At 38.6% G+C, this 19,364-nt stretch overlaps 1 protein-coding gene across 7 annotated transcripts in view; it reads right to left on the bottom strand.

Moving 5' to 3' along the window:
* Positions 1-19,364, bottom strand: part of LOC127650598 (CUGBP Elav-like family member 3) — a 52,049-nt gene that overhangs the window by 14,526 nt on the left and 18,159 nt on the right. For 4 of the 7 annotated variants that reach the window (XM_052136107.1, XM_052136106.1, XM_052136110.1 and 1 more), the window contains 2 exons: positions 6,536-6,584; positions 3,508-3,633 (listed from right to left, as the gene is read on the bottom strand). In XM_052136107.1, coding sequence (XP_051992067.1) covers positions 3,508-3,633; positions 6,536-6,584 — 175 coding nt within the window. Of the gene's footprint in view, positions 1-3,507; positions 3,634-5,347; positions 5,384-6,535; positions 6,585-19,364 lie in introns of all 7 variants that reach the window. The other 3 variants (XM_052136105.1, XM_052136103.1, XM_052136104.1) reach the window with 1 other exon arrangement.

Below are 19,364 nucleotides of genomic sequence, written 5' to 3' on the forward strand. Positions count from 1 at the left end.
TATTGCGAGGGAACGGAAAACTATTGCGAGGGAACGGAAAACTATTGCGAGGGAACGGAAAACTATTGCGAGGGCACGCAAACCTATTGCGAGTGAACACAAACTATTGAGAGGGAACAAAAAACGATTGCGAGGGAACAAAAGCTATTGCGATGGCACGCAAACCTATTGCGAGTGAACGCAAACTATTGAGAGGGAACAAAAAATGATTGCGAGGGAACGGAAAACTATTGCGAGGGAACAAAAGCTATTGAGAGGGAACAAAAACGATTGCGAGGAACAGCAAACTATTAGAGGAACAAAAAACTATTGCGAGAGCACGCAAACCTATTATGAGTGAACGCAAACTATTGAGAGGGAACAAAAACAATTGCGAGGAATGGAAAACTATTACGAGGAACGGAAAACTATTGCGAGGGAACGGAAAACTATTGCGAGGGAACAAAAGCTATTGAGAGGGAACAAAAAACTATTGCGAGGGCACGCAAACTATTGAGGCGGAACAAAAAACTATTGTGAGGGCACGCAAACCATTGAGGAACGAAACTATTGAGGAACGGAAAACTATTGCGAGGGCAACAAGAGAAACTATTGAGAGGGAACGAAAACTATTGCGAGGAACGGAAACTATTGAGAGGAACGAAAACTATTGAGGGAACGCAAACTATTGAGAGGAACGGAAAACTATTGAGAGGGAACAAAAACTATTGTGCAGGGAACGGAAAACTATTGCGAGGGAACAAAAACTATTGAGAGGACGCAAAAACTATTGAGAGGGAACACAAACTATTGAGAGGAACAAAAAACTATTAGAGGGAACGAAAACTATTGAGGAACAAACTATTGCGAGGGAACGAAAACTATTGCGAGGGCACGGAAAACTATTATGAGGAACAAAAACTATTGAGGAGGAAACGAAAAACTATTGTGAGGGAACTTGTAAACTATTGAGAGGGAACGAAAACTATTAGCAGGGAACGAAAAACTATTGCGAGGAACACAAACTATTGCGAGGGAACGCAAAACTATTGAGAGGGCACAAAACTATTGCAGGAACGAAACTATTGAGAGGGAACAAAACTATTGCGAGGGAACGGAAAACTATTGTGAGGAACGGAAAACTATTGAGCAGGGAACGAAAACTATTGCGAGGAACGAAAACTATTGAGAGGAACGCAAAACTATTGAGAGGAACAAAAACTATTGTGAGGGAACGAAACTATTGCAGGGAACGAAAACTATTGCGAGGGAACAGAAAACTATTAGAGGGAACAAAACTATTGAGAGCAGAAAACTATTGCGAGGGAACGCAAACTATTGAGAGGAACAAAACTATGCGAGGAACAGAAAACTATTGAGAGGAACAAAAACTATTGAGAGGGCACGAAAACTATTGAGAGGAACGGAAAACTATTGTGAGGGCAAGCAAAACTATTGTGAGGGAACGGAAAACTATGCGAGGAACGGAAAACTATTGCGAGGGAACGGAAAACTATTGCGAGGGAACGCAAACTATTGAGGCGGAACAAAAAACTATTGTGAGGGCACGCAAACTATTGAGAGAGAACAAAAAACTATTGAGAGGGAACAAAAAACTATTGCGAGGGAACGGAAAAATTTTGCGAGGGCACGCAAACCTATTGCGAGGGAACGGAAAACTATTGCGAGGGCACGCAAAACGATTGCGAGGGAACAGCAAACTATTGAGGCGGAACAAAAAACTATTGTGAGGGCACGCAAACTATTGAGAGGGAACAAAAAACTATTGCGAGGGAATGGAAAACTATTGCGAGGGCACTCAAACCTATTGCGAGTGAACGCAAACTATTGAGAGGGAACAAAAAACTATTGTGAGGGAACAGAAAACTATTGCAAGGGAACAGAAAACTATTACGAGGGCACGCAAACCTATTGCGAGGGAACGCAAACCTATTGAGGCGGAACAAAAAAACTATTGTGAGGGCACGCAAACTATTGAGAGGGAACAAAAAACTATTGAGAGGGAACAAAAAACTATTGAGAGGGAACAAAAAACTATTGCGAGGGAACGGAAAACTATTGCGAGGGCACGGAAACCTATTGCGAGGGAACGCAAACTATTGAGGCGGAACAAAAAACTATTGTGAGGGCACACAAATTATTGCGAGGGAACGGAAAACTATTGCGAGGGCACGCAAACCTATTGCGAGTGAACGCAAACTATTGAGAGGGAACAAAAAACGATTGCGAGGGAATGGAAAACTATTGCGAGGGAACGGAAAACTATTGCGAGGGAACAGAAAACTATTGCGAGGGAACAGAAAACTATTGCGAGGGCACGCAAACCTATTGCGAGTGAACGCAAACTATTGAGAGGGAACAAAAAACGATTGCGAGGGAATGGAAAACTATTGCGAGGGAACAAAAGCTATTGAGAGGGAACAAAAAACGATTGCGAGGGAACAGCAAACTATTGCGAGGGAACAAAAAACTATTGCGAGGGAACAAAAAACTATTGCGAGGGAACGGAAAACTATTGCGAGGGCACGCAAACTATTGAGGCGGAACAAAAAACTATTGTGAGGGCACGCAAACTATTGAGAGGGAACAAAAAACTATTGCGAGGGAACGGAAAACTATTGCGAGGGAACGGAAAACTATTGCGAGGGAACGGAAAACTATTGAGAGGGAACAAAAAACGATTGTGAGGGAATGGAAAACTATTGCGAGGGAACAAAAGCTATTGAGAGGGAACAAAAAACGATTGCGAGGGATCGCAAACTATTGAGAGGGAACAAAAAACTATTGCGAGGGAACGGAAAACTATTGCGAGGGAACGGAAAACTATTGCGAGGGCACGCAAACCTATTGCGAGGGAACGCAAACTATTGAGGCGGAACAAAAAACTATTGTGAGGGCACGCAAACCTATTGTAACCTATTAAAAATGTTTTATATCTCTGTAAGCAAACAGGGACAGATCATATATTACGGGAAAACGTGTACGTCAATAATCAGTTTCTCCTTCATTTTGTCTTCGGAACTAATGTTTGGTGGGAACCAAAGTTTACATGGTTGTGTTCTCTAGACTTCGCTAGAGTGGAACACTTCTGTACTCCAATAGGTTGCCGCCGAACCGTGTCAAAGCTCATTACCATAATGTTTCCTGCACTTGAACTTTCCTCTGACGCCCAAGACGCGCCGCGCCGCTTCTTGCTACTGAGAGACGCTGGCTGCCATAGAAAATTAATGACTTCCGTCGATTTGACGCTCTCGACACTTCTGGTCAGAACGCACCATTAGAAGTTTGATTTGTTTGTGAATCGAACTACACTGGTCACGCTATGTTTGTGTTTTGCATGCAGCTAGCAAAGACAACAGAACAGAAAGATGTCTGAGCAATATTTCTCTATACTCTGTATTTTGTCTCATCACATTCAATTTTGAATGGAAGCTCACAAATTGTTTTTAATAAAAAATTTTGGCTTTGCATTGAATAGCAGTGTGGATTTGAATACAATTCACGCACCTTTGCTGGCTCCGTCAGGTCCTCGGAGCACTGTGCACTCCTCTATACTACCAAAAGGCTCGAACATTTTTCTGACATCAGTGTCTGACAGCTGCTTCCCCAACATCCCTACAAACAACTTCCTGTCTACATACAGAAAGACAAATGATAGTGATTTTTACACATAAGAGCAATGCGAGATCATATACTTTTCTAAAGTGGTAATAATCTTCAATTCAATGCAATATCTGTCACTCAATGTTAGTGTTATTTCCTTGGTTCATATTTTATGCAGTAATACAGATGGCCACTAGAAGGCCCTAGAAGACTGTCACTTCCTGACCAACACAATGACACTGACTTTTGATACATGTGTATGTGTTATACAGGATTATGGTGAAAGATCTTTCTTGCATTATATAGGATAATTTCTTCAGCCAAAAAGAGATCATAAATGTAATCTTTTCAGTTTCAACTGCATTTTCATTAAGATGTGGACAAGCAGATGTTAGTTTATTCATATTTATGATCTTTTAAAGGGTTAACATTTTTGTATTCTGGATACAATTAATTGTGTTGTATGAAAATACTTTGGCTGAACTGAAGGCGCCTACAAATAAGCTAAAATGTTTAAACACATATTATGTTTTTGGATGTATGAAAATGTATCCAAACAAGAACAGCCTGGTCTCATGAACATTATGTGACTGTGGCAAAATTTATGCGAAACAAAATGGCATGCCTTATTACACATTTTGCTGCAGTTTCCCAGTGAAATGTCCAGCGGGGGGCGCCAAAAGCCAGTGAAATGGTGTTGTAATCAGACAAGGTTTTAAGGTGAATATTAGATGGAGGTTAATGAGTAAAACGTACCTTCCTAACCTAAAAACTTAAACAATAGCGTCCTATAGTGTTGTAAACAAACTTAAACAACGCCTAAACCTAACCGATAGTGTACTAAAAGCAAATGTGAAATGAAAAGTACATTTTCTGAATCAACCACTGCATTTTGTGTTGCTTCTGTGACACTTTGGTCTCACGTGTCAGCTTGCACAAAGTCTTTTTAGCAAGTCAGTCACTCGGCAGCCATCTCTGGAACGCTCCCGGGCAGCTATTTTTCTATGTAATCAAGCGGTATACAAGTGCAGATCTTGTGCACTAAATGGGGAAAGACTGAAATCTCCAAAATGGTTGGGCAAGATTATGATCAAAGAACATATTTCAAATCAGCAGTAAAATCAGACAACACTGATATCATAAATTGTTTACATTTATGCTCAAAATCACAATTTTCTGGCGTGTATGGCTTATGTGCATGCGCGTTCTCGAGTTGACTGTCAGGCGATGTCTGTATCTAAAAGGGGATTGGCTCTATTACCTATAAGTAGGGCCTTCTTTTCTACATCCTTTCCAAATACTCCCATTTATTTTTATAGAAGTGGCCCATCTATTCTAAATTGTCTCTGGCTTGCATGTTTGGCTGGTCTTGAGCTGCTGTTGTCCGAGTCAAAACTCCAACACTCAATCAGGTGAGCTACCGCGGAAGCTAATTATGTTGGAATAAGTGTGCTAATGTAGGTGAGTCTGTAATGCATTACAATGTATCATTTTTCTAATTATGCATTATAGAAAGTGTTTAGATATCATGTGAAGAGAAATAGTATGAAAAATAAGTGTATATAAAGTCATAATCAGCTGTTGTAATCATAATTTGCATGAAAGCAAATAAAACAGTTGTAGTAGTGCCTCTAGTGTTCATTTCACCAGGAATCTGCATGAAAAGTCATTTAATTCTATGAGACTAGGTTGCAGCAGAAATATATAGACAATATCAAAGAGAACTATGGCTCCAGGAACTTACACTCCAGGAACTGATGAGTAACCAGGGCAGAGCAAACTGGAAAAAAATTGTGCAATTCAGAAGTGTCTCAACGGATGAAAGTCCAAGATAAATGAATGACGATGTATGACTATTATAACATATAGTATGTTAGGTCCTGGAAAAATGTATGCAAACTATACTATAATATCACATTACTATCTGTGATATGTATACTACTATACTAATGTATACTAGCTATAATGTCAGCTATACTTAGGGGACAAACTGTCCATTGTAAATTAGCTAAATCTGTCAAATATTTCTATTGGGGACATCTGGGGAAGTCCTTTTTTGAAAATAAAAATGGAAAAATGATTCATACGATTAAGCAAAACATAAAAACATTTTTGTGTAAATTTGATTGTATATTTGAGTGTATAACTTTTAAATTATCACAATTTTTATCACATTTATGCTTTCACTAGTTCATTTTAAATGTAGTTTCTCAATTAATATGTCACAAAAAAGTATTTAATGTCAACTATTCATATATTCATAGGAATATTCTGGGTTCAATACAAGTTAAGCTCAATCGACAGCATTTGTGACATAATGTTGATAACCACAAGAATTTATTTTGGCTTGCCCCTCCTTTTCTTTAAAAAAAAGCACAAATCTGGGTTTCAGTGAGGAACTTACAATAGAAGTGATTGGGGGGGCCAATCTGTAAATGTTAAAATACTCACTGTTTCAAAAGAATAGCCACAAGACATAAACAATATGCACATAAAAATGATTTTAGTAACTTTACTAACTTTTTCTGTGTAAAATTATAGTAATTTTACAACTTCGTTGCCATGATGATGCTATGTCAACAAACCCTAAAATGACTGTAAAAATTACAAAACTTAAACAACTTAACAGCTTAAATAATAAATTAGTTTTAATAGAAGAATTAATGTTATATTAGTGCTTTTATAAAATTACAAGCTTCAAATTTCTGCCTTTAAACCCTCCAAGAATTGTCCCATTCACTTCCATTGTAATTGCCTCACTGATATATGCTTTTTATTTTGAAAGAAATGTAGGGACGAGTCAAAATTCATTTTTTGTGGTAATCAACATTATGCAACAAATGCTGTTGATTTAACTTGTGTTGAACCTGGAACATCAAAACTGTCCTAGTGCATTGTATGCGCATGTGTATGTTTGTGTGTTGGGACATACCTCCTCGGCCCTCACTGTCTGCTGGCTTCACTTGAATGGGGCGGTTCATCTGAAACAGAGCACATCACATGACATGATCAACCACACTGCATAAAGCTCCAACACCTGCTAAATGTACATACACCGGAGGCCAAAAGTTTGGAATAATGTGCAGATTTTGCTCTTATGGAAATAAATTGGTCCTTTTATTCACCAAAGTGGCATTCAGTTGATCACAATGTACAGTCAGGACATTAATAACGTGAAATATTACTATTACAATTTGACAACTTCTTAAACTACTTCAAAGAGTGCTCATCAATAGATTCTCGACATTCCAGCTGTCAGTTTGTCCAGATACTCAGGTGACATCTCACCCCACACTTCCTGTAGCACTTGCCATAGATGTGGCTGTCTTGTCGGGCACTTCTCACACACCTTACAGTCTAGCTGATCCACAAAAGCTCAATGGGGTTCAGATCCATTACACTCTTTTCCAATTATCTGTTGTCCAATGTCTGTGTTTCTTTGCCCACTCTAACCTTTTCTCTTTGTTTTTTGTGTTTCAAAAGTGGCTTTTTCTTCCCATAAGTCCTGCACCCCTGAGTCTTCTCTTTACAGCTGTACATGAAATTGGTGTTGAGCGGGTAGAATTAAATGAAGCTGTCAGCTGAGGACATGTGAGGCGTCTATTTCTCAAACTAGAGACTCTGATGTACTTATCCTCTTGTTTAGTTGTACATCTGTCCTTCCACATCTCTTTCTGTCCTTGTTAGAGCCAGTTGTCCTTTGTCTTTGAAGACTGTAGTTACACCTTTGTATGAAATCTTACCTAATCTTGCCTAATATTGACCTTAAGACATGCCGGTCTATTGCATACTGTGGCAACTTAAAAACAAACACAAAGACAATGTTAAACTTTAATAAATGTACCAAATTAGCAATTTAGCATGATTACTCAAGGATAAGGTGTTGAAGTGATGACTGCTGGAAATGGGGCCTGTCTAGATTTGATCAAAAATTACTTTTTTCAAATAGTGATGGTGCTGTTTGTTACATCAGTAATGTTCTGACTGTTCTTCGTGATCAGTTGAATGCCACTTTGGTGAAACAGCAAAATCTGTAGATTATTCCAAAATGTGGCTGCCAGTGTACATGCAGTAGACATTCCCATCTGTCTCAATTTTCCTGTTTTAAAAGTAAAATCTCCACACTGAAAATGCTCCTGTTCTATTTACCTCCCTTTATCTGTTCTCTCCACATAGCTTGGTACTTGTTTGCCTCCATTTCAGGCCTAATCGCCATCTCTGACTCTCTCCCATTTTTATCTCTCATCTCGAATCAGTTTTATGCCTTTCTCTCTCGATCACACCTAATCCTTCCCCACTCTCTCTCTATCTCTCTCTCTCTCATTCACTCGGCCACCAGGAAAAGCACACACCCACGCAGGATTGGGGAAGTGATGGGATTAAGCACGCTCGCCAGCTAATCTGGATTACAGACGCACAGCAGATTAATATGGTGAGAGATTCTGGGCTTGTGAAACAGTAGAGAGAAAGAGGCACCAGGGGAGAGAGGGATGGATGATGATGATAGGAGGGGAAAAAAGAAACACTAAAATAGAAAAAGAGAGAGGGAGAGAATGAGTGACAAATATAACCAATGCAAAGAAGAAAGGGAGTCATTTGATAGTATTTATAGTGTTTATATTTGGATACACTGCAAAAATCGCATTCATCATTAGTGTCTTTGGCTTGTTTTCCAGAAAAGTCTAAACATCCTTTAAGCGAGTTACATTTACCCGAAAAGCTAAATTAAACAAGATATTAAAACGTATCTTATAAGTGTCTTGTCTCATTGGCTGATATTTTGACTTGTTATAAGCATTGCGTGCCAATTTAAAGGGATAGTTCGACCAAAATGTAAAATTCTCTAATCTAATTAAACAGGTGTGGGTGAAACAGTTCAATATTTAAGTCCTTTTATACTCTAAATATCCACTTTCACTTTTACAGTTTAATTTCACATCCACATCTGAAAGTGAATGTTAATGGATGCTTCCAGGGTAGACACCTCATTGATAACAATGGGAAAGATATGCGTGTATAAGGAATATGGAGTAGCGCGTCCAAACATTGTTCTTTTACTTTTACTACTGTTTTCAATGATTATTCACACTAGCATAAAACAGAAATTTTTTGGTGTATTGCAGTAAAAAAGATGCTGTTGTACATATTTGTTTTTATTATAGACAGCGAAACGCTAAGGCAGTGTGAAGGAGTCCTATTATGATGCTAACAATTTGTACAGTTTAAATAATATAATTTTTTTCACATTTTATTAATGAGACTATCATAATGACTTTTTCATAATGAAATTTAGGTGGTAAAATGTGCAACATGCTAAAATTAAAATAAAAAATCGAAATGGCCTTAATAATAGGCTTCATTTTCTTTATGCAAAATATAATTTCTTATTTGTTTCTTTTCATTTCGCAGTGAAATAGGACCAGGACTTTTTTCTTTAATGGTTTAGAAAAGTTATATACACCTCCAAAATCCACATGATTTGGGAAACATTCACTTCCATAGCACAAACAGCGTTTGATGATTTACATAAAATGAAAACATGTAATGGTTTTAGATGGTGGGTATAAGAATACATTCTTTGATTTTACTGCAAATGAATAATTAGTTTTACATTTAACAAAAATAAACTGAATATATCAAATGAACACTGATGGTAGATGTTGCAATATTGTAATTCAAATGACACCACATTGCCATATAGAACTATTATCAGTGCAACTCTAATTTAAATAAATGCAATTAGTAAAAGGACGGGATGAAAAGCAGGGAGAGACGCTGTGAGCTAAATTACCAAAAATCAACATAAAAGGCGTTAATTATGCAAAAGGTGACATTTTGGCCCAATCCAGATCGCTTCGTTTTAACCGACCAGCCATGATCACTCATCTGGAGTCCGTATTGATCACACACTCACTTGCAATCACTCACAAACACACACACACACACACACACACACACACACACACACACACACACAGAGAGAGAGAGAGAGAGGTATATACCATACATAGTGACTTTCACCATTTCAAAGCACGCAAAAACGACATATTACACGACTCGCAGAGGACACAAACAGAAGGGAATTTATTAGGATGAATAATGAAGCAAGTCTTCATTGATTTTTTCAGTAATGTAAAGCACTGTAAAGATCTACTACACCCACTATACGTCTGCTCCAGATCAGTTAATTTACTTCCCTAGTTTAACTCCCGCTGGTGATGACTAATCTGATCTCAGCTAAAAGAGCTTGTTTTGCAGCTCTTAAATCTGATTTCCCCAAATTGCTTTGTTTATCTTCCAAAAACACGCTAGCAATAAGGGAAAAAGAAGTTCTGACGATGTTTAATCATTGAACTGAGGGCTGCTGCTCTTAATTTGGTTCATACACTCTTATAAATCAGATTTCTTTAATAAAAATGTTTTGGTTTTTTTGCTTTCTTTATGTTTAATAAAGCATCATTGTCTTATCAAGCAGCATTTTTCACAGTATATGGGTCTTGAGTTGCTATATGGTTCTATGCAGACCAAAACAAGGTTCTTCAGACCAGTGTATAGGTTCTAGATGTTGGTGTTAACAGGAGAAAAGTAAAGCCTAGAAACGATACACCAATCAGAGTATCACACCCAACAAAGCCTGCCAAAAGAGCTCTGCAGCGACCCTACACCCTTAAACTATTTATATATTTGCACATATCTGAATGTTTTGCTATATAATATATTGCTTCCATGCTTATATACAGAAACTTTAAGTCAAACGCTTTATAGAATTACAATGTTTTTAAAGGGGACCCATTATGCGAAATGCACTTTTACATGGTGTTTGTACATACATTTGAGTCAGCAGAGTGTGTACACAACCACCCTACAATGTTAAGTCCACTCACTTCTCTTTCTTATATTTCTATTAATCAAAAACTGTGTGTCAAAATGAACGGTTTTCGTTTCTGCTCTAAAGTGACATCACAGCAGGCCTCACACACGACTGGTGACTACACCCTATTATCATAGATCCTCCCCTGAGTGATCTACACACAGTCCGCCATTTTTGTTCCATGCTGGATCAGATACAGTGAGAAGAATAATGTCTCCGCTTCGTAAGCATCATAAGTGTTCTGATGTTGGCTGTAAAAGTGAACATAAGAGTCTTACTGTACTCCCGGCATCAGAGCCACTGAAGACGCAGTGGACAAGTTTTGTTTTTGAAGGAAATTTGCCCAAAAACAGACAAAAATGTGTGTATGTTTGTGCAAATAATTTGACACTAGACTGCTTTGTGAATGAGTGTCAATATAAAGCAGGATTTTCAAAAAATGTGATTCTCAATCATGGATCAGTACCAACTGCTCGTGTTCCAGCTTTATATCCTGAAGATGTATCGCCCTTTATATTTTGTGAATGTTTGCAAATTGCCTTTCCAAATGTGCTTGTTAGCTGAATCCACGGCTAATGCAGCTAAAGTTACCATTGTCTCGGGGGAAGAAGCAGCTCATTTGCATTTAAAGAGACACACACAAAGACAGCATGTTCTTAATTCCACCCAAAAAGAGGCATTTATAACATGGTATATTAAATGATCTGTGGGGTATTTTGAGCTGAAACTTCACAGACACATTCTGGGGACACCTGAGACTTATCTTACATCTCGTAAATAGGTCTCCTTTAATTTGATTACGTCATTCGCAACTCTTCAAGTAATTATAGTACATACAGTCTTGTACCTTAGTGTTTATGTCCAATTTTCGAATGCATTTCTGCATCAAATCAATGTTTGAAATGTTGTGATTCACCTCTGAGCTGGTTGGTTTGGTTCAAGGCTTAGAACTCATTTATGAAGAATTTTATGAGATTTTAGAGAAAATAAATGGGAAAAATACTTTCAGGAATTTCTAAAAAATAAAAAAAGTGGGCGAGAACCGTTGCTCTCTAACAGCTATGACACGAAACACCTGTTCACATTACAGTGCAGCATCTGCAGTGACCAACAATTAACCTCAGTTTACATGTAAGGGAAATTATCCTTGAGCAGAAGAACTGAACTTAATAAATGTGCTTATGTTTTGCTTAACGTTTTTAATGAAAACCTACTTAATTGTATTATGTACTACTAACTGTACCTTTAAATAGAACATACAAAGGTTCTCCTATGACATCAGGGTACAAAATTCTTTTTGGAATGTTTATTTTTAATAATGTTTCAAACACATCAGGCTCCTACTGTTGACTTCAAGACCAAAATGGATCAGGACAATGATTGTGCCATTTTAGTTTCATTTTCGGAAAGGAGCCAAATGACATCAAGGTTGAAACAAAGGAACAGCTCACTTTTAATATGCACATCTGTATCATCATCTTTTAACCTAAATGCAACTGGGCAGTACAAGCTACAAATCCACCACAAGGCATGCCACAATCCTGGAGTCTGTGAGCAGCATTATTCATGCCTGTGATGAGTCATGTAGCTTCAAGGATGGCAGAAAGGAGAAACAGAGATAGTGGCGGAGAACAAAAAAGGAAAGGACAAGGAAAAAGGGTACAAAGCAACGAGAGAAAGACATGAAGAGACTAGAAAGAGTGGGAGAGAGAGAAAGAGACAGACTTGTGGCACTGCCACTTCAGGTCGGCATGGCAACCAACCCCCTGTCACCATGACAACGGTGAGATGAGCTACCCAGCAGGTAAACAAGGTTGCCCTGGACGATGAAGGGAGGGGAAGGTAGTGATGGGAAAAGAGAACAAGAGGGACAGAGACACAGGAGAGGAAAAAAGGGCACTGTAGGTGTCGAAAACAATGAAAAGTGAGTCGTTGAGAATATAAACATGTAAAGAAAAGGAAAGAGACTGAGAGGGAAATAGAGTTGGGCAGATAAAAGTGGATGATGGTGTAACTGCTCTGGTTGCCAAAGCAACAGGCAGCAAAGATTTGTCCTCTGTCTAGGCAAAGAAACCTGTTGGCCTCTAATGAAAATTTAATGGACAACATAACCTAGACAGGTCACTGTGGTGGCATTTTCAGTTTAATTATTTAAAAAAAAAATCATACATTATTATTGTTGTTATTAGCACACATAATTTAAAGAAAATATTATTTCAGTCATTCATGGATGGATGGATGGATGGATGGATGGATGGATGGATGGATGGATGTTTTTGGCCTATAGTGTCTTTATAGATTTTTTTTAAACAAACACTGACATTACAAATAGTGGTATTTGTTATGTAAATAATGAATTTTACAGTATACTGTATTCATATTTTTTTTACTTATTTCCATTGTAGAATGACCCATACACATCAAGGCTACGTCCACACTAATGCATTGATTATGCTACATTTACACCTTTAATCCACACGAGAATGGCACTTTTCCATCAAAAACAATGAGTTTCAAAAAACACTTTTCATAACCGCTTACTTTATAATGAATGGTGTTACAAAACTGAAAACAAGGCCTCAGAAACACCAGGAAACCAAGATATGCAGTCGTACATTAAAAAAAAAAAAAAAATACATCCCTACACAAATAATTATAATAATAATTCAATCTGTACCTCAGATAGCAATAATATCTGTCCACACATGCATCCATATGTACAGGTCATCAAAACCAACGCTTGGTTTGTTTTGCCGGCAAATACACTCGGGCATTTCCACAGACATGATGAGCACATACAGACTTAATCTCCACCTTGATCTGCAGCCAGGGATTTCAGTGGGATTATGGGATATTAAATCCATAGATTATTAAATCAACTGACATTTACTCTGCCGCTTCCCTCCATGTAGTACTTTGAACATGTATACACACAAATTGTGATATTTAACCTTTAAAACTTCAACATTCTTCCAGGACACCCAAATATCCAGAACACGAGTCCACATCAGAATGAAGACACGCCCAATTTGTCTTTCCAATTCACACTTATGCACATTGTATGAGCAATATTCAGAAAGGCACTGAATCACAAGTCACGTTCACCCATTCACACACTCTATACGCCCACAAGATGTTTGTTCATGCTGCACAAGTTCCTCTGTGCATGGAAAGAATGACTGTATGAGTGTGATTTGCACTCAAGCTCAAAGAGGATCTCTCTTGCGACTTGGCGGTGAGTGTGTGTAAGTGTGTGTGGTGGCAGATGTTAAATTAGGTGTGTATCTACACAAAGACTGTTCTCAATCTTGCCTCTGCACCCATCATGCAATGCTGGCCAGTGCATTGAGCTGGTTTCCTAGCAACCCAGCATCCCTTGTCCCAGCCGTCTCCTGGCAACAGGACTCGCGACCGTAATCAACCTGCACACCACCCAACCCCCAGTATATTCCACTCTCTTTCTTTCCAATTTCTGATTTTTCTCGCTTCTTTCAGCTGCTCCATCAACCTCCAATTTTAAAACTAGCAGCACATTCATAAGTGAATAGCACTCTGAAATCTTTAGTTTCATGCACAATAAACGTAAAATATGTCAGAAACATAATAACCTACTTTCAATAGTGCAACTGATTTTTATAGGATAAATTAGGTGTTGTTATCAAATAACCTGGGCATTAACTTTTTTATTTAAATAATATGGATTTAAGGTTCAAATGTATATGTACAAGGCAACATGTACATTCTAGGTGCTAATCACTCTTTTGCACGTTTTAAAAGTAAACATATTCCATGTAGTATATCAATTAAAATAATATGTGGTTATTATAAAAATAGCATGAATGATACAATTTTTTGGAATAGTTTTAAATCGATTTAGCAAGTCAAACTGCTGTCATTGCTTGAAACATCATGTCAACTACCCTTAACCAAGACATCTTGGCTAGGAGATTAAACTTTCGGCTGAACTGAAATCTTCATTCTTATTTTGTATTTTATTTCTCCCCAATTTTGAATGCCCAATGCGCTCTAAATCCTTGTGGTGGTGTAGTGACTCGCCTCAATCCGGGTGGTGGAGGACGAAACTCAGTTGTCTCCACGTCGCGTTACCGCGGAGACGTAGCACATGTGGAGGCTTCACGCTACTCTCAGCGGCATCCACTCACAACTCACTACGTGCCCCACTGAGAGCGAGAACCACACATTATAGTGACCACGAGGAGGTTACCCCATGTGACTCTACCCTTCCTAGCAACCGGGCCAATTTTGTTGCTTAGGAGACCTGACTGGAATCACTCAGCACACCCTGGATTCGAACTCACGACTCCAGGGGTGGTAGTCAGCGTCAGTACTCGCTGAGCATGTTCCTTCCGGATCGAAGGGACATGCTTTATTCCAGCCACCCAAACCATGGGCTGCTCTCACTGCTACCATCATGCAGGAGGTAGCGCAGCATCAGGACCCACACCAGCCGACTTCATGACAGCTTCTTCCCCCAAGCAATCACACTTTTGAACTCTTGATCGCTCACGATACATATCAGCACCGCACTTTATTAGCCTCAGATTGACACTTCATATTTATTTGCACTGATTCGATTTGCTTATCAAATTTTAAATATAGCACATTCAACCAAACACATCCTTTCAGTTATTTCAGATCATAGATACTATTTTTGACCAAAACAATATTCATAGTATTATTCATAGTTCTGGCACAGGACATATGCCAGAAATGCACTGGCCATGGAAGTCTATTGGGCAACCATAAAACAGTTGCCCCATAGACTTCCAATGCAAGCGCATGCTCATTTTTAACTTGTATGTACCCTGGAATATTCTGCGTGAAGAGTGAATAAGGAATGTCCTTGGTTAAAACAACTTTGTGGGCGAAAAGTCTGTAGCGAATATTTATGCTTAAAAAAATCATTATGGACACTCTAAATTTGAAATTCGATAAGTCCTTATTCCTCATCAGGAAATCTGCAAATGCCATATTCATCATTTAGTGCTTTTATGGGTTTTCCTGAGCAACAATATTGATCTGGGAAACATTCACAAAGAAGACAGATTACTAGCAGCAAACAAGCTCTGATAACTTTGTGATTTGTTCCAGAGAACAAATGGGGCATAACCAACCAATTAAGAGCGGAAGTAAAAAGGATCCATGAGGTGGGTTTGTTGTTTGTGGCTTTATCATAATCAGTTTCTGTCTTTGTATTCAACACTGAAACAAAAAGATTTGTTGGTTCATATATGCTATATATTGCCAAAAGAACAACCCCATAATGGAGTAAGACAATCTTTTTACATTGAGCGTTTTCAACCCATTAGAAGCCATTATAAAGACACTGCTTAGTGTAAACTTTTGCACTTTGCGTTAATATTCTGGGGTCATGAGTATGTCAATACACAGTTTTTAATTATCAATAAAATTAATACTAATAAGCCTTTTCTTTACAACGGATTCCTATTGAAAAAAGCATAACGGAAAACTCTACGATTTACGCTCAGATTATGGGCCCATCAGTTTTAATGTAGACATCATTCATGATATTAATGCTGCCTTCATGTGTTATTACTTGTAATATAAACGTACTTCCCACTTCTGAAGGGGTAATTATGAGTACGCAGCTTTCAAGTGATTTGTTGTTGGATAGAACATGAAATATGGACGACGCCAGATCCATTCATACATATATCTTGAGGAACTTTTATTCCTTGTGTACGTGCGCATACTTGGCTTTATTGCCAAGTGTGCGCACGTACAAAAGGAATTTTTTGGGGGGATAGGAGAAACAAGTAAGTGCACACATAACATTACAGTGATAAACATAATATAAAACAAGGTAAGAGTATAATACAAAAAAAATAAATAAATTACGACATCTAACGTAAAATGGCGTATGTACATGTGCAAGTGGTAATATATGAGCAAGGTAGTGGTATGTACAATTATTGAATTAAAAATGAGATACTTTGCATATGTACATGACATTTTTATACATTGTTGCACTATGGGCACATACATTGCACTATTACGGAGTTAGCTTTCTGACAATAATACAATTTTGGTCAAATACAAGCTATTTTCACAATGGAAAAACTTCACAACAATAAATGAATATGACCGAAACGACAAGTGCTAACAATATGTTGTTTTTGGAAAAAGTATTTTTATTCACCGCAGAAACTGTACTCTACTCCGCCAAATTGAAGGTTTACATCTCCTCCCAACTCGGAAACTCAGGTATCAAAATTATGTCATATGCCATAAATACGGGTTCGTTCATGTGCAACTTCCGAGTGGGATACTCATATTTACGATAATTCCGATAGCATGTGAATGTAGCATAAGGTGCTCAGAAATGGCCTTACAAAGCCACTCAGTCTCGGCTCAATGTTAAGCTGTTTCCATATAACAGTTTCTATGCGGAAAAATATTGTCGTTTCGGCAGTTGATAGTGTTTATAACAAGGTATGTGTGAGAGATTTGGTTCTCCCTGCTAGTTGTAGTACATTAAGCCACTGTATGCGCTTTCCATAGCAAGCGTTTTAGAATGTCCCTGGGTTTTCCTGCCAATTTTTATATTTTACCATTATTTTTAAAAACAAAATAATAGCGGATCTGTTTAAACAATACAAACTCGAATTTATTCAGTTTGATTTCTAAACGGTGTGAAAAAATCCGCTGTGCCTGGTGGATACATGTCCATCAGATTAAGTTCTGCTCTCACGGAGTGTGCGTAATCATCAAAGGCCACAAACACACACGAGCACACACTCTTGCTAGCAGATGTCTGTCTTAAAGCTCATGGACATCCGCTGCTGCCCTCCCCCCTCTCCCCTCCCTCAACAGTGACCCCCCTCCTTCTCTACCACCCGTGGCTCATTATGTCAAATTTTCTTTCATTTCCCCCCTTCCCCCCCCATTCACCCCCATCTCCCCTCCTTTTCACATATCCGTCCAATTTCTCTTTAATTAGACCCACTTTCACTTCTCTCTCTATTTTGTGCTCTCGAACCCTGTAACCCTTCAATTCATTTCAACAATGGACTTATCCTGTCTGTATGTGAGAATAGTCACTGACACTAAATCAAATTCACCTAATCTCATAGTTCTGGAAAGAAAAAATACGAGTGTGTCCGCGTGTACACACCTATATCATTTAAAGCGCCTGATCGGGTTAGTCGGATACAATTAGTTTATATCTTTTGGGGGGTCAAAAGCACAGTAATATGAGTTTTACATACTCTCACACACTATAATACACTTGAATCTACATGAAAATGAATTGTCATAGATGTACATTTTTGGATGTGTACGTTGTCTCATTTCACACATTTAAGTGTAGTGCACCAGAAAATGGTCGATATTTTAAAGCGCCATATTTTTTAAATACAAGTACTGACACATATTTTAAATATACACCCATAAAATCTGAAATAACCTATTTATTCAGCTTTCCGGGTGCACTGTGTCGGATTCACATAGTACTACAGAAATAAAAATGAGCGCATTGTACCAAAACCACAAACAAACATCCAGGCATTTGCTACCACACACAAACTCCATCCCCCTCTCTGAGTGATAACACCTGCCCTCCCCTCCCCCACAACAAAGGCACAACAGCCGTTCTTTTAGACACATGCGTTCAGATGCACAACAACTTGTCTCAAACACGTAAATGGAAAAATGTGCGCCTGCACACACACATCATAGATAACCTAAGCAGACAATTAGCTGAACATACAGCCATTTCCACAGAGTGGGAAGCTTCAAATGTAAAAACTTCTACAACGTTTTGCTTTGTCATGATTCCTGCGGCTGAGGAAATAATATGACTGTTCCTGAAACAGCAAATAAACTCACTAGGAAACACAACATAGCATCTGATATGTATCTTAACTGAGTCAAATTTTGCCATAAATCGCCAACACAACAACTGTTTTCAAATTAATATATACCCCACCCCCCGTAGCACACAACCTGCTGTTTTTTTAATACTCTAGTGAGGCGGCGGCCATACGGGAATAAGACTTGAGATGATGCCAATGAGCGAAAAGGAAACTGACGAGAGGCTGAGAGCGTGCATGTGAATATAGCACGACTTAAGTGTCTTGGACGACGCCCGCCGCTTTGTTGTGCTTGTGCAAGTGGTGCCGTGTGATAAACAGAGCTAAACAAACACGTTGGGATGGCAACGACTGGCAGAGAGTGAGAGATAGGAGAGATGAGGAGAGATAAGAGGGGTGGAGAAAATGGGATTGGAAACCAGAGAGAGGACTCTTGGTCTCCATTCTCCTCCTCTGTCCACAATCACTGTGTGCCTCTCACCTGAAATTAAACATAAGGCCAGGTGCCACTCCAGCCATGCCATCTGTTCAACCCCTCCTCCCTGCCTCTCCATCTTTTCCTTTACCTCTCCCTTCAATTCATTGCTCACAGTTGATCTTTTATTCAATGTTCCTATATTAGCTAAATGAGATGCACTTCTTCGTGAAGTACAAACTCTAAAGCTTTAAGAGAATACTAAAGCTTTTTAGTAAACAAGCAACCAACATCAGATTTATTTGGCATATGAGACTCAAATTTGTTTAGTTTGTAGTCTGAAACAGGGGCATTGCTTAAAAACACAGACCCCCTCACCCCCCAGGTCCAATTAATTTCTAAAATCACAAGGACATGAAGCTATACAAAAGGGTAATCCTAAACTCAATAGAGGATCCCCTTGTTAAAGCGTTGGGATGGATGGATGGATGGATGGATGGATGGATGGATGGATGGATGGATGGATGGATGGATGGATGGATGGATGGATGGATGGATGGATGGATGGATGGATGGATGGATGGATGGATGTTTCATAAACAATATGAAGAGGTGTCTATTC

Source organism: Xyrauchen texanus, chromosome 10 (genome assembly GCF_025860055.1).
Source record: "Xyrauchen texanus isolate HMW12.3.18 chromosome 10, RBS_HiC_50CHRs, whole genome shotgun sequence".
NCBI classification, from domain to species: domain Eukaryota; kingdom Metazoa; phylum Chordata; class Actinopteri; order Cypriniformes; family Catostomidae; genus Xyrauchen; species Xyrauchen texanus.